We start from the raw sequence: 15,746 nt of genomic DNA, 5'->3' as shown, positions 1-15,746 counted from the left end.
TTTAAAGAAACAAAGGGTTTGTGTAACTCCTAATAGAATTTCTTACCATCTTCTTGGTAGCACCTATTAGCCTACATGTAATGGCTTAGATGAAGTTAGTAGATACTGTAATATCATGTGAGATGCAAAGATGGAGTGTTCAGAGCAGTTAAATTTGCTTTATCTTTGGGTAGTTGTGTGTTGTTATAATAATTTTCAGTTTCCACCCAATGAATGTGTATAGTGAGACCTAGAACCATGGCTTGTTTACAGTAAATACCTAAAGAAGGTTTCTCTTTCTGAAGCAAGATTCAAGGTTCTGCTAAAGTTCTAGCAAAAGCTACAACTCTAAAGAAGATGCCATTTTTCAAAAATCTCCATTCTAAACTGCATGGAAAAACCAAACAAATGCATATATATAGAGAGATGTAGGTAGATACGTAGTTGTGGATGAAGACATGCAGGATATATGTCAAGGAGCTGCTTGTGAGATTTGGGGTGTCAAGTGCCTGTGATCTTTAGATGTACAGTATGGGTGGGAAATTCATACAAAATGAACAGGGAAACTTCATTCGCAGCATTAATATTTAGTTACAAATGTGTAGTGTTGTTTTCCAGTTACATGTTTAATGACATGAGCTTAGCGGAAGTAGATTCTGATAGAGATAGTTAAAGGGAAGTGTGACGAATGTTTGGAGAATTAAGAAGTCGTGTAGAAAAGGAAGGATGAAAAACAGGAGCAAGTGAAAAAGTGATGATAAATTTGGGTCTTGGAGGACAACAACACTTTCCAGTCTGATACAGACGAAGCCACTGAAAGTTTGAAGTCCCAGGATAGGAAATATTCTTCTTCCTGCTGTAGTTGAAAATTCAACTGAAAGGATGGGGAGTAAAATTGCAGTTTTCAGTGACAAATCAATACAGCCACCTTACAGTTAAATTGTGTTAGTGAGAGGCCATTTTAGAGAACAATAAAAGGACACTTTTTGTAAAATAGGAACCTTGCAATAAAAATATCTGCATAAACAAGTCCTACACTTGTTTCACAAATCACCCCAGTAAAATAAAAGTAACCTTTTTTAATTTCCTAAATGAAAACACTTCCCTAATTTATCAAAAATAAATTAAGTTTCTTATCTCGTAGAGCTCACAGTGGGTTTTGCCTGTGTTAAAACGACTGAATTACCCTGAAATACACCGTGGGTGGATTTCTACACAAAAGCCTATGGATCACTCAGGCCTCAATAAACTTTATTGTCCCTCAGGCTACTCACCTTTACAACACGTACCTGCTAGGATTTATCTGCCAAAAAAAGGGAACCTTCTACCCAACAAACAGTAATAATAAATGTTTTGGACTTTCTCTTGCGTGATTTTATTTACTCAACAACTAATGACTGCTCGTTTATTATAGTTAGCTGGAGTTTGAAAGTTTTTGAGAGAGATGTAGTTAATTATAGGCTTTCATTTGTGCATTTTATTAACAAGAAGCTCTTATTTTACTGGAGAGAAGTAAATAAAGCTTAGCTCAATTATATTTTGTTAGTGCATTTACCAAAACTTCTATTCTGTATTCAGGTACAAGGTGAAAATGCAGAGCTTACAGCTGCGAAAATTATATTTGCTAAGCTATGAATATTTTGGCATGAAATTTGAAGTAAAAATTCTCTTCTGTTAAAAAGAGGGGATCATTCAAGTATTTTGAGCGTATCCTAAAAATTCACCCAATGTCACTCCACAGTGCACACTTCCTGTCAATGCGGGGGTTGGTTCATTTGTTCTACTTTCCTTTAAAATCCCTCATTAGATGAGCTGCAGTTAATTATAGAGGCAGTGAACAGCTAAGATACCGCACATGCAGCATTATCGCAGTATCGGTGCCGTAAGAATTGGTGCAGTCTGCATCTTTGGATTCGATCCCGTTATCCAAAGAGTTAACTCGGTGTTGATTTTTGCAGATCTGGAGCTGAATGGTATGTCCAGCTCCGACATCCCCGACATTCCTCCTCCTCTGCCTCTCAAGGGAAGCATGGCCGATTATGGGAACCTCATGGAAAGTCAAGACTTGATCAGCCCGACGACCTCCCCCCCTGCCCATCAAAGGGTGAGTCCCACAGAGGATGATCATTTGCTGCAATTTTCTTTGCTTTTGTACCTTGAACAATCCACAGCGAGGCGCGATCCTGCTCGTGGTGGTGCCACAATTTCTGCAGTTGCAAACAAGTGTCTGGAGCGCGAGGGAACAGCATCGCTCATGGGGACTGACCTGAAGGGAGGTTGGATTCATTCTGGTGGAGAAGACTAAGTAAAATGTTGTTAGCTGTGTTGATAAGGGAGCTTTAACCGACAGGATATAGTCTCAGCCGCAAATTAGATTTAATAGCCTTTCAATCCTGTCTCAGGAAAGGAAATAAAACATGTACCTGACATCTTTCCTTTCTGGAGCTCTCTTCTGTCGACATTCAATTGCCACTTCTTTGCTAGAGGCAAACACACATGCCCCCTTTGAGGCAAGGAGCTCAGAAACACTCTTCATCATCAACAGGGTTTTCAGCTTTCTGAAGAAAATGCACTTTTTCAACTTTGTTTCCTGTATCTTGGAAGCTTTTAAAAATAATTTGGTCCTTTTCTTTAAAGCATCACTTTTGAGAAGGGCCATTTATTTTCTTTTTTGAAGAAAAAAGTATCTTTAAAGAGGTGTGGTGGGTTGACCCTGGCTGGACACTGGGAGCCCACCAAAGCTGCTCTGTCACTCCCTTCCTCAGCTGGACAGGGGAGAGAAAATATAATAAAAGGCTTGTGGATCAAGAGAAGGAAAGTGAGAGATCACTCAGCAATTACTGTCATGGGCAAAACAGACTTGACTTGGGGAAAAATTCCATTTATTACCAATCAAATCGGAGTAGGGTAATGAGAAATAAAACACAAATCTTAAAACACCTTCCCCCCACCCTTCCCTTCCTCCCAGGCTCAACTTCACCCCCGATTTCTCTCCCTCCTCCCCCCAAGGGCGCAGGGGGGCAGGGGATGGGGGGTTGTGGTCAGTCCATCACCCCTGGTCTCTGCGGCTCCTTCCTCCTCGGGGGAAGGGACTCCTCACACTCTGCCCCTGCTCCGGCGTGGGGTCCTCCCCGGGCTGCAGGGGGGCATCTGCTCCCCCCACGGCCCTCCCTGGGTGCAGGGCACAGCCTGCCTCACCACGGTCTTCATCACGGGCTGCAGGGGAATCTCTGCTCCCCCTCCCTCCTCACTGGCCTGGGCGGCTGCGGGGTTGTTCCTCTCCCATATTCTCACTCCTCATTCCGGCTGCTGTTGCACAGGGTTTTCTTCCCCCTTCTTAAATACGTTATCCCAGAGGCACTGCCACCTTGGCCGGTGGCATTGGCCCCATCGGACATGGGGGAGGCTTCCAGCAGCTTCTCACAGAAGCCACCCTTGCAGCCCTCCCCCACTACCACAACCTTGCCATGCAAACCCAAGACAAGAGGTTTTCTTTTCTCCGACTTTGAAGTGTATACCTCTGGCCAAGCTGTTATTTTGTGGGAGAATTCTCAGCGGTAATGATTCTTTTTTGTTTACAGAGGTATCTTCCAGGATTTCTCTGAAGTTCGTCATTCAAATGAAATTCTGTTGAGTAATTCGCTTTTCAGTAAATTTCGTGGTTATAAAAAGAACATTTATAATCTCAGCAGTGAAGGAGTCAGGCAGGAATTTAGTTTTAACTCTTGGAATAGTTTTGTTTAACACGGACTATCACAGTGCAAAACAGTGAACAGTCCGGCTTTTTCCATGGTTGAAACCGTAACTGTGTTGTTGCAGGAATTTGATATTTTCAGGCTAAACAGGGAAAAAAAAAGACAGATATAGAAGTAACTTCAGGAATGTGAGTAGTGTTATTCAAAACACCACCTTTTATTCATTATATGTATATATTGAAAAATTCTCTATTCCCATCCTCTCTTCCACAGTTCTTCCCCATGGCTGGATGGTTTTAGTGAATCTTTTCACTAAATTTTTTTGCAAACCCTTTTCCTCTAATTTCCATTGAAGTGTACTAAGCTCTTAGCCATTTCCCTAGCTTGTCTCTCAGGGGCCAGCTCTCGCTTGACCCAAATACAGACCTCTAAGTGGAAAATTACAGAACGCACAGGAGGGCTGCCAGGAGTTTTGTCTCATCTTCATAAAGAAACCTGAGAAATTCAAATTAGGTTTCAAGTTTCTTGAACTCCTTCCTGTATGAGCTCCAGAGTAGTTAATTCATTTTGTATGATATAAGTTTTAGGTCACGGTGGTAGCTCAGGATTGCTAATGTGAGTTCAACTTCTAGCTAAAAAGCGTTAAACAATGAGATGATAAAACACATGGTGAGAAATAAAATTCCAATAGCTGGGTTCCTTCTCCCTTCCTTGAAAGGCAGTTGGAAGGGGTTTTCTGTCAGTGGATAACTGCTAGATATTTACTGTACTCCTTGCAAATGCCATCACGCTGTGATGGTCGGGGCCCAGACCTGGAGACGACTCAGGTTCCAGCCTCGGTCTTGTTGCTGTTGAAGATGTGACCTTGTGCAGCTCCTGTACCTGTCACGAGTCTGCATCATTAAATGGGAGTTCATAAAATTAGTAGCACTATGCTCTCTTGGGTTTTTGCTAAGTTTTGTTCAGGTCTTTATATCTTCACTGCTCAGGCTCCTTTAATTTTTTTAAAATACATTTCGTAATTGTAGAAATGGACCCCATTGTTTAACATGCAGTGTTGAAGGGCCTCAGGGTTTAAGCATACCTTAGAAATGCAATCAAATATAGGCTCTATCTCCTTAACTAACTGTCCAAAATTTTCTTCAGCGTCTGTATTTTTATAAACTTTCCAAGATGAGAAAATGTAGTTTCAAAGTCTGGAAAATGGATCTAAAGCAGATTTGTCACAGAGCCACATGTATTAGTCTTAGAATTAATTTTAGGAAAGGCTTCTAGTCTTACAACAATCACTCTGTGCATCAGGCTTGTAGGAAGGAAGCTGTTACAGAACATAAAGAAAATGAGTAGTGCTGGGCATGAAAGATCAAATGGGTAAATTCTTATTGCTGCTGTGATTAAATCCCACTCCACAGTTTTTAATGCCTTGTGTTTCATGGGTCAAATAGCTACATACTTCATAACTTTATAATTCTCTGCCTAGTAAACTGATCATCATGTAAATTACACAGTCTTTCTTTGTATCAGTAAAGAAAAATCAGTAAAAAATATTCTAGATAAGATTATCTTACTGGCTTTTAAACTGGAAATATCTCCTTATATGAGAAATTATTACATCATTCACTCTGGTTGCCTTGCAGTCAGTTATGAAAACCAAAAAAAGTGCTGTAGTGAGCTGAAAAGCATGCAGTGCTAAATGCATCAAATACTTCAAATCAAACTGCGGGCAATAGTGTCATTTGGTGTCTGAGATCATAATCAGTCTACCTTAAGTCTTTTATCCAAGTGATCATCTAATTATAATTTTCTGATTGTCCTCTTATTCATTGTTAACTGTGAGACCCTTATATATATTTTCTTGCACTGTATGATTTGTTCTGCTCAAAATGTTCTTAATAATATATGGGAACATAAAAAAAGAAGTCTACGACTCCTGCAAGGATTATTATTACATCAAGGGATTCCTTTAGGCACTTCTCATTCTTTATGGGTTCATCCGTACCCTTGCATACAAATCAACTGCCTGCTTAGTATTCACAGCGAGAAGGGAGACTCCAAGAAAATAGACAAAGGAGCACTTACATTTGTAATATCGGCTATAACACTTACTAAGCATCAGATAATGGTTTGGATGAGAACAGCTCGATCAATCCAGCATAGATAGAGAACTTGGCAAGGAGGGAGAGCAAAGGCCGAAGCGGTGGCTGATGGCGATGGGCTTATTGTGACTCGGATCCTGTTGCACGAGGAGCAGTCAGGCTGGTTACTTGGATATAATGGAAGTGTTTACGCAGAAGGAAAAATCCGGGGGGATTCTTCACGCCTTGGGATGCATATACTGCAGTATCATTATCTCTTGCATTAGCTGCAGCAAGGAAAAAATGACCTTCGCGCTTCAGCAAATGGACTGTCCTCACGCGGACGGAGAAAAAGTTGGGGCTGGAAACCCCGCTGAAACTACGGAGGCAACGGGTAATTAGGGAGCGCTACTTCAGGGCTTGCAATTGTTCCTCCCCTGACGTTATTTCTCAGGAGAAATCCCCTTCCTTCCCCAAGTGCCTCTCGCAGCCCCTGGCTCCGTGTCCCCGGAGCAGGGGGTGGGGGGGAAGCCTCGGGGTGCCACTCGCCCGGGCCCCCGGCACTGGTTTGGTGGCCCGAGGCTCGCCACCGGCTTGCTCACCACAGCAGTGGGAGGGCAGCCTTTGGGAATGTTATCCCGTGGAAAAAGTGAAATTGGGAGAAGTGCATTATTAATCCCTTACATTACATTAGAAAGTTGGCTTTATGGGCTGCATTTGCTCACAAATGGAAATAAATGTCTCCTCTTCTGTCTCATACTCCAGATTTTTTTAAAAACAGGCTCTCTGACCAAAGGCTTTCCATAGGAGTATATAATATGCCCAGAAGAAAAAAAAAAATAAAAATTTTATTTACCATCTGATCATTATTTTTGCCTGCTGGAGATGGGAAGCATTGTAAGCTTCCTCCAGTCTCCTCAGCTGGGCTGGGGTTTGGTGGGTTAAGCTCTTGCCGAGCAAAGAGTTTCTAAAAAGCTCACAGTCACTTTTTAATAAGTCTCAAAATCAATGGACTGCCACTGCTTATTACAGGATTTTGAATGAAAAATGTGTTCTTCTGCTGTCTGCCTGGAGATATACAGCCCATGATGTGTCCCTGAGCAGCACCCTGGATTTTGTTTCGGAAAGGGCCGTGTCGCTGCCCTCAGCGCTACGCAGGATCAGGCTGCGGGTTTTGCTCTGGCCAATTGGTAATGCATTTGTTTATTGCTCTCGCAGGGCCCAGGCCTTCAGTAAGAAATAGAGTTTCAGTCTGGAGTCTAAACCTAATTCTGAGGGTATTGCTCATAACTCTTGTGGTCTGTTTATATACAGACCAGAGCAGAAAAACAGTGCTTTTGAAAATCGAGTTAGCCAGCACGGTCTGAAATACTAATAGCCTCCACATGCAGAAATGTGGTTCAACAGAAGGAAAATTGCATTAGCCGTGCTTTGACACAGCTGACATGCACCAGGGGCAAAGTCCTCCCTGCATGAGGGGTGCGGACCTCTGCTAGGGCCAGCTCTCCCCCTCGTCTGCTGCCGTCACCCCTGCGGGAGCATCCCTCCAGGGAACACCCCACTGCTGCCCCAGCAGGGCCCCGGCCAAAAAACACCTTGTGGAAAACAGAATCAGAGAACCATAGAATGGTTTGGGTTGGAAGGGACCTTAAAGATCATCCAGTGCCCCCCCCTGCCCCGGGCAGGGCCCCCTTCCCCCAGCCCAGGGGGCTCCCAGCCCCGTCCAACCTGGCCTTGAACCCTTCCAGGGAGGGGGCAGCCACAGCTGCTCTGGGCACCCTGGGCCAGCGCCTCACCCCCCAAACAGGGAACAATTTCTGCCTTAGAGCTCATCTAAATCTGCCCTCTGGCAGCTTAAAACCGTCCCCCCTTGTCCCATCCCTACACCCCCTGACCCAGAGTCCCTCCCCCCCTCTCCTGTCCCCCCTTTAAGCCCTGGGAGGCCGCTCGAAGGGCTCCCTGGAGCCTTCTCTTCTCCAGGCTGACCCCCCCCAACTCTCTCAGCCCGGCCCCCCAGGGGAGCTGCTCCAGCCCCCCCAGCATCTCCGTGGCCTCCTCTGGCCCCGCTCGAGCAGCTCCGGGTCCTTCTGCTGTTGGGGGCCCCCGAGCTGGCCCCAGCACTGCAGGGGGGTCTCCCCAGAGCGGAGCAGAGGGGGAGAATCCCCCCCCTGGCCCTGCTGCCCCCCCTGCTCTGGCTGCAGCCCAGGGCACGGGTGGGTTCTGGGCTGCGAGCGCACGGGGCTGCCTCACGGGCAGTTTTCCCCCCACCAACCCCCCCAGCCCCTCTCCTTGGGGCTGCTCTCCAGCCACCCCTCGCCCAGCCTGGGTTTGTGCTGGGGATTGCCCCGACCCCCGGGCAGGACCTCGCACTTGGCCTTGCTGAACTTCATTAATTTCATAAAAATTTGGGATACTGATTTGAAGCAATTTGACGTTGCCTGTTGTAAGGGATCCTTCACGTTGCCCAGGGAGGGGATGCTGAGCACGCGGCGGGCGGGAGCACACAAAGTGCACCTCTGCAGAAGAACTCTTAAAATTACTTTCTCTTATCAAGGCACACTCCAGCAAGGGCAGCTAATAGCTGTGATACACAGTCAAATGAATCTCTAATGAAGTATGGCAACAGAGTTTAAACAGTAATTTTACATCGGTTACCTGCGGTATTCTCCGCGTAACTTTGCTCCCTGGGTCAAACTTTGCTCCCTGCGTCGAACGGCCAATTAGCTTAAACTGTCTGTAATTTGGTTCAAATTAATGGAGTTGTGTTGATTCCCTCCGCTGGCGTATTATCACTCTCTCAGAATGGGAGTGTTATTCCACCAAGACCTCACGTTATGCGTTATTTTTCATTGCAGATATTAAATAAGCAAGTCGCTGCTTGGGAGGTGACTCGGCTCCAGCTAAAAGCAGCGGTGTAAGCAAGAAGGAGCAATTCTGAGCTCAGTATTTGAAAGCATTTACACAGTCCCGTGTAGCTGATAGCCTGTTTTCATCTCGTTTCTCCTGCTTCTGACCTAATTAGATCTGTTAATCCTTCAAACTGAAGTGCTTTTGATTGGACCTCCATAGCTTGTCATATTGATGACCATTTAATTTCAAAGAAACATAGTTACACAGGAAGAAATCTCTTACAGTGTCACAAGGACCGTTTGGGGGAATCAAATTTTGCTTTGTTTTTGTTGTTGTTTCCTTTAATAGTATTTTCTGGTTTAAAAAAAAAAAAAAAAAAAAGAAAAAAGCTAACACATTCTCATATCTTATTTTGCTTTTTCACAGAGTAGGAAATAAATGCATTTTTTTTTCATCTTCCTTAATTGAATTTTACTGCATCCTGAACACATATAGTGTGGTGTAGTTTATATCTGTAAGAGAATGGAGACAAATGTTTTTAAACCTGATTCTTTTCTGTATCAGAAAGAAATGGAAGCAATTTCATGTTTGAAGCAGAAGGAACAGATTGCTTCTGTGTTGCAGATGTGTCTTTTACATAAGGTTTCTGCTTCCCCTGAGGTACCTGTGAGTCAAGGATTCTGCCCAGAACAGGTTTGAATGTGAACCAGCAGTCTCTATCGAAAGTAAAAGCATGCTTCAAGATTTGGTGGGTTCACAATTAACTGCTGCAACGCAAACATGATCTCTGCAAAGCAAGTCTTAATTAAATGTAAAATCAAGGGAAACTATTTTGTGTTTCAAAGTTTCGAAGGGGAAGCGTAGCAAAAATGAACTTCATAAGCCTAATAATGATTTTCTGAGTATGATATTAAAGGGAGAGAGAAAATGTGCTTGAATTTCTTCCTGTACTGGAATAAAAGGGTGTGTGCATCAGCCCTGGAGTCATGGGTAGATTTGGAGCTGCACCAGTTCCATATTGGCACGTTTTGTCGTGCTAATTTCTCAAGAATGTTGCCCCGGCAAGCATTACACATCCTACTTAATATATTCATTGGTAGCTTATTATATAAATGAACATGTACTAAATTTATCCGACTTTCTAATGGAAATTGTAAATTCAATTATAATAATTATCTACCTATCTCTGTTATTCCTTTCTGCCTAATTTGCTTGCAGAATCTAAGCTCTGGTAGGTTTTGTGCTTGTTATTCATGGCATATATATTTAGCTTATTCTCATTGTATTTGCATTGTGTATGTTCTTCAGAATCAGGTTTTCAGGGATAATTTGATTGTTCTCTGATCAATATGAAGGGCTCATTTGTCTGAGAAATGCCTTTGATCTAATTGAATTGAGAATTATTGCCAATATACTGTTACTTAAATTCCAAATGGATTTTCACAAATGATGCTATCAGCAGAGTTAGTTTTTTCTAGTGATAAATACGAAGTTAAAGTTACCATCTGAGAGCAAAGCTCCGAGAAAATTTTTATGGTTTGTAATATATTTTAGAGGGGCACGTGGTTTATTTAGTTATGAAATTCATGTCATTTCTGTGAGGAGTTCTTGCATGTTGTACGCCAATGTTCTGCAGTCCACCAGCACTTCCCGGGTTGCCCAGAGCCCCTGCCTGGGGACGTGGCTGTAGCTAAGCAGTTTCTCAGAGATTTTGAAATCTGCAGATCACAGTTGAATGTGTGAAGCTAAGTAACATTGACAGTCCAGCTCTTACTCAGGTGCCTCAGTAGGCATTCACGAGGGAACTTAATATATACCAGGTTAAGAAAAGTATTTGGTCAGGTAAAGGAAATAATATTTAATAGTTCTGACTGTAATACTTAAGAGACAGATCAGCAGTGGCATTTTCATTAAAAAACAAACAAACAAACAAAAAACTTCAGTTTGGCATTTAGTGAAATAAAAATCTTATTTTATCTGCTTTTCGTACTATCTGTTGACTTGGTTTTATGCCTCAGAGGTCACTCTGCCCCACTGTAAGTCAGCAGTAAATAGGGCATGCTTTTGAGCCTGCTCTGGAAAATGAATGCTGCTTACTCAGCAGGGTTTTCTTGGAGTGTGCATTTCAAGCAGCAGTGCCCTTTCGAGGCTCCAACCTTTTAATAACCTGGTTGTTTCTTCAAAAGAGCTAGGATGAGCTTGAGCCGGAGCGTGAACACGAAAGCCTTCATTGCCAAGGATGTCCTGTCCGCGGTGAGCAGGAGGCACCCCGGCTCCGGGGTGTTTCTCATTCAGTAGCAGATTAAACCCAACTGATTTCTGAGTCGCGAACTCCGACGGCGTTTTGTAGCCAAAGGGGAAGGTTTGAGCACGCACGTCGCCGCGTTGGTGGGGAAACGGGGAGCGGGCGGACTTTGCCGTGGCAAGATGGAGAGACGGGCTCAGGGCACGGCCGACCCGACCACAGGAGTGAGGAAAGCTGTAAAACGGACTGGAAAGTATTTCTTTCCAGGTGGGGTACAGGAAAAATATTCCAGCAAAAAGCCAGCCTTCCTAGCTCTGCCAGAATGCAGTCTTACCTTTCTGTTTAGTCTACGATTTGTAAAACTATCCGCTAAAAGCTCTAGATTTATAACTTCAAACTGCTTTAAAGAGGACATCATTCAGTTACTTGGGTTTTATGGTTTGTTTTTTTTTTTTTTTTTTTTTTTTTTTCCTTCTGCTCTTCCACATCTCTGAAAACTCCCAGTCACTAGATTGCAGGAGCGCTGGGAGGCTCTTCGGGCTGCTCCTGCCTCGCGGCAGAGGAATGACCGAACTGTCTGCCCTGAACCGCTCTTCTTTTCGGATAGCAGCTCTGGATATCTTTGAAAGGAATGGGCTGGTTTCGTACACACTTTATCATGGTTTACCAGTTGCTTGTATAGCAGTTTCCTAGCGTGGTTGAGAAATCAATGGTTATATCGTCCAAGACATTCATGAAGGTTGGAATACGAGTGTCAAGGTTGCAAGTGCAGTACCTGCAGCGTGACTCTGAGGCATTTCAGATGTTTGAACTGTTCTTGTAGCGGTGATTCAGGAAATTTGGCAGAGTCGGTGTGCATCATCGGGTTTGAAGTGTTAGAGCCTGGGGCTCAGTGTGGGCTGGGTGAGGTGGGATGGGGACACTGAGCCACAAACAAGTGGAAGTGAAAAAGCGTCATTATGCTTGGAGGAAAACAAAAGGCCGAGTGGGGGAGGAATTGTAAGAAAAATCAAAAACGAAGCAGCATTTATGAACTGTGACACTGAAGTACAGCCGCAGTGCAGTGATAGGGAAACAATGGCCACATAGCCAAAACGCCATAGAAAACCTGACTGGAAAGTGTATGAGCAAATTGCAGTGTTCTCAAGCTCTTTCTGGAACAGATTTTATCATATATATGAGTGAACATTAGGAAAAGAAGTCTTAATTTCCATAATGACTTTTTAAATTTGTCCAATTAGCCAGTGAATCTGAGGGTGCTCTTGTTCTGTTGTATGATATATGAAGTGATTTAAAACATGTATATTTGAACAGTCTGGATTTCTGGTTTGAATATTGTAATGATAACTAAATTGCAAGTTACTTATCTCTTTAAATGGTTTCCTTTTTTTTAATGATTTGTGTTCTAAATGTGCAAGATACAAAAATAATAGAAAAGCAATGAAGCTGTTGCTTCAACTTGGCTTTTGAGCTCTGTAGTGCATAGAGGCTGAGGGCAATCGATACAGACCAAGAAATCAATACCCTATCATGATATAAAGTGTGGAATTATAAACTTCTCCAGTGCTCTCAAAAGATTTTTCCTGAAATACTGAGCTAATTAATCGTGAACCCTTGAGAGATTTTTTTCATTCTCAAAAGTAAAAGTTATATTTTAAGGTAATGGCCAAGAGCATTCGGTATTCATAGTAGCAAATTCTGCGGAGAAGCTTTCAGGAGGCAGATGGCTACAGACTTACCTGCTGTCTCTCACACTCATATATGAAACACTACATGTTTTAAAAATCCATTCATTGCTAACACGGTCTATCAAAATTGGTTTCTTCCAGCACCTGCCACCTCCGCTCCCCAGCAAGACTCCCCCGCCTCCGCCTCCAAAGACAACTCGGAAGCAAACATCTGTTGACTCTGGGATTGTCCAGTGAAGAAGGAAGCATTTTTTTCCAAAGATAAAGCTGTAACAATTCATTTCCCTAAGTATTTTATGGTATATAATGTTTACCTCATTCAGGCGTGCAGTATCTAACATTTAGTGCAATGACTCTAACTCCATTTCTAGCCGCGTGTTGGAAACAACACTACATCACCCCTCTTTCTGGGGTTTTCCCTCCCATAACTTGAAAGAAATCTGGATTTCTACTTGAGACTGGGAGGTGTTCATCAACTGACAGTACCCTCTTCCTAAACCTTCTCCCTGCTTCTTCTGAATAACTTCAGGCACATAGGTAGCTGTGGAGATTGAAATGAGAGTATTTTGTACCTAAAGCATTTAGGTAGCTGCGGAGTTGAAAATGAGCTGAGTATTTTGTACCTAATCTCAGTGTATATAGAAATCGATGACGATATTCACACTGAATTCAGTGCACGTTGGAGTAGGCTTCACAGTAAGGAGAAGCTGCCGTAGGAATTCCCCAAATAACGGTTCCGCCCAGGGGTGAAAGAAAATCAGACACAGCTTATTTGTGAAATGTGCCTTCTAATTGTTCTGTGTTACAAATAAACTGATTGCTAATGGGCTTTGTAAAATTAGTCGTTGGTGATCGGTCATGCCTATGGCCGTTCCGTTGGCCGTTCTGGGCGTTGATGGGTGGGTAAGGCGAGGAAGCCTTTGGGCCACGGCCGGGCACGAACGTAGAGGAAAAGCAAGAGAGTAGGCAGATAGGAGACTCCTGGTCGTTCTGAACCTAGCAGCTGAGTACAGGAATGGGAAGAGCTTTTTCTTTTCTTCTTTAATGTGTAATATTTCATGTGGATTAGGATGGACTGAATGGAATCACTTTGTCCTTGTGCCATCATTCTGTACAGCGTTTGTATATATGATGGTTTTTAGAATGTTTTAATTTGTGTTGCCTGCTTTTCATGTAATAATGAATTAATGTACCTGCAAAGAATGCCTTACATATTTTTAATTTCCTAATTGCTGAAAGTGTAAAAAAAAAAAAAAAAAAAAGCAGCAATTTGTTTTGGAGAAATTAGACTGTGAGAAATATTGGACAATGACGGGGCAGGGTGCTGGGAGGGAGGAAGGAAACTAACTTTAGCATTTTTTTATTGTCATCACTCTTGTTTTTTACTATCTACAATCTTTTTACTCTTACAGTAGATTGTTTTTAAATATACCACTGACTCAAAAAATAAAATATTATTTTAAAAACTTGTCTAAGAAAATGAATACATTTCCTTGGTACTTTTGATCCTCATTGCAGAATTTCAGGAACTGTTTCACTCTAGAGAGGGCTACCTGTACCCTTACTTTCTTTTTTTCTGAACGATTTTGAGGGAGCGCATGATAAAGCTGAAGTCTTTCGTCGTACTGGTATGCTTGTTCCTGCATGTTTGTAGTGCTGAGATAAAACACACATCAGCACTAGAAACATCCATCTCTGTATGCTGTCAATATTCATAATGATAGCTTACTTATCTTTAAGTTATAAGTTATCTGTTGCTGAACACTTCAGAAAACAGGTGAGTTTTAAGTAATATTTTCTACCTCAAGTAGCTGCTACACGATGCGAGTAGCAGGCAGAAGCATGACTTACACAGTGGTAAAACAGTGATGTTGTTACAAAGGCAGAAAGATTCCCCTCCTCATGAAGAGTGGCTCAAATGGCCAATTATATATTCTCATAATTTTGCCTTAAGCCATTGTGTCGCTTTGGATCAAGTGAACACACTTTTTTCTTGCAATGCAAGATAACATCAGCTACCAGAGTGTCTCAGAATTTACTGTTAGACATTGTCCTACAATTCCCTATTTGTTTTGTTATTGGAGTAATCTCCAATCAAGAGGAACGAGGTGGGAAGGATTTTTAGGTACAGTCGATCAGATATTCTTTCTGCAGACGATCAATAATGTATTACAACTTTAATTCTATAAGTCTTTCATTTAATTGAAAATTGCTTTAGAGACTGCTTTTGTTACTGTGCAGGAGATTGCGCTGGGACGCTGGTGAGTTTTCCCTTTCTCTCTTTCATTTACTTTCTAAAGCGGGGGGAGAGGCTTTCACATGGGTCTGCAACTGGATGCTTATAAATTGTGTTTCTGATAATGTGTTTGTTTTCACACGTCCTTAGCAGATTCCTGTGCTCATGCAAGTGTTACAATTTGGCCCTGCAAGACTCCTCAAACGAGAGCTGCACTTACAAATTGGCCTTGCAGTACAAACTCTAAATCTCCTCCATGTCTGTGTTTTACAAATATGCAAAGTGAGACTGGGAGTTGAAAATCAGCCTCTCAAATTCACTTTCAGACCCAAATTGTCACCATTTGTACAGTCTAACAGCTTCTAGGCTGTGACTTGTATAAAACCCAGCCAGCACGAACCATTACCCTCCTCAAGGTGTTGTAAAAACAGACTTCAGCAAATCCAGAAACTAATTAATTCAGTTACAGTCTCCAAGCAGTGAACAATCCTGGGAAGACTTAACTTTTCCTATGGTGCGCTCTCCCTTTGTACCCCAGTGGTGTGGTATCGGAGCATCCCTAGGCAAGAGGAATTCCTTGTGACGTCGTTCGCACCAGAGCTGAGCTAGTGCGGAAGAGCTCGATGCGAGACGGTGCTGCAAAACCAGGTTACTTGATCGTAACCAAAGTGGTGCCGCCTACGCCTGCCGTGTGGTGCTGGTGCCTTCACAAGGGTCGAGGGAGTGTTGGGCCGGGGGTTGCCTTGCGGCCACGCGGAGGGCGAGAGGTGCCCGCTGTGAAGTCCGCATCCCTCCTCCTGCGCTGCCCCGAGGCCGGTGAACCTCTGCTGGCTGGTGGGAGCTGGCGGCGGCTGCCACCCGTCTCTTTAGTCTGTCCCATTTCCGCGGGAATTCGCTAGGCAGCACTCAGCGTTTTCGATGTCTCCCCACCTGGTGAGGATGCCGTTCCGCTCTTCATCTCCCCACCACCGTCCCTTA

At 43.2% G+C, this 15,746-nt stretch overlaps 1 protein-coding gene across 5 annotated transcripts in view; it reads left to right on the top strand.

Moving 5' to 3' along the window:
* Nucleotides 1-14,002, top strand: part of DOCK1 (dedicator of cytokinesis 1) — a 316,081-nt gene extending 302,079 nt beyond the window's left edge. For all 5 annotated transcript variants that reach the window (XM_042792609.1, XM_042792599.1, XM_042792597.1 and 2 more), the window contains exons 51-52: nt 1,938-2,083; nt 12,674-14,002. In XM_042792609.1, the coding sequence (XP_042648543.1) occupies nt 1,938-2,083; nt 12,674-12,769 (242 nt within the window). In that variant the 3' untranslated portion in view covers nt 12,770-14,002. The remainder of the gene's footprint in view (nt 1-1,937; nt 2,084-12,673) is intronic.
* The last annotated feature ends 1,744 nt before the right edge of the window (nt 14,003-15,746 follow it).

The sequence above is a fragment of the Tyto alba genome, unplaced genomic scaffold (assembly GCF_018691265.1).
Source record: "Tyto alba isolate M040663 unplaced genomic scaffold, T.alba_DEE_v4.0 Super-Scaffold_1, whole genome shotgun sequence".
Taxonomy (NCBI): Eukaryota; Metazoa; Chordata; class Aves; order Strigiformes; family Tytonidae; genus Tyto; species Tyto alba.
The sequence above is the reverse complement of the archived record's forward strand: the minus strand, read 5'-3'. Positions and strand labels throughout refer to the sequence as shown.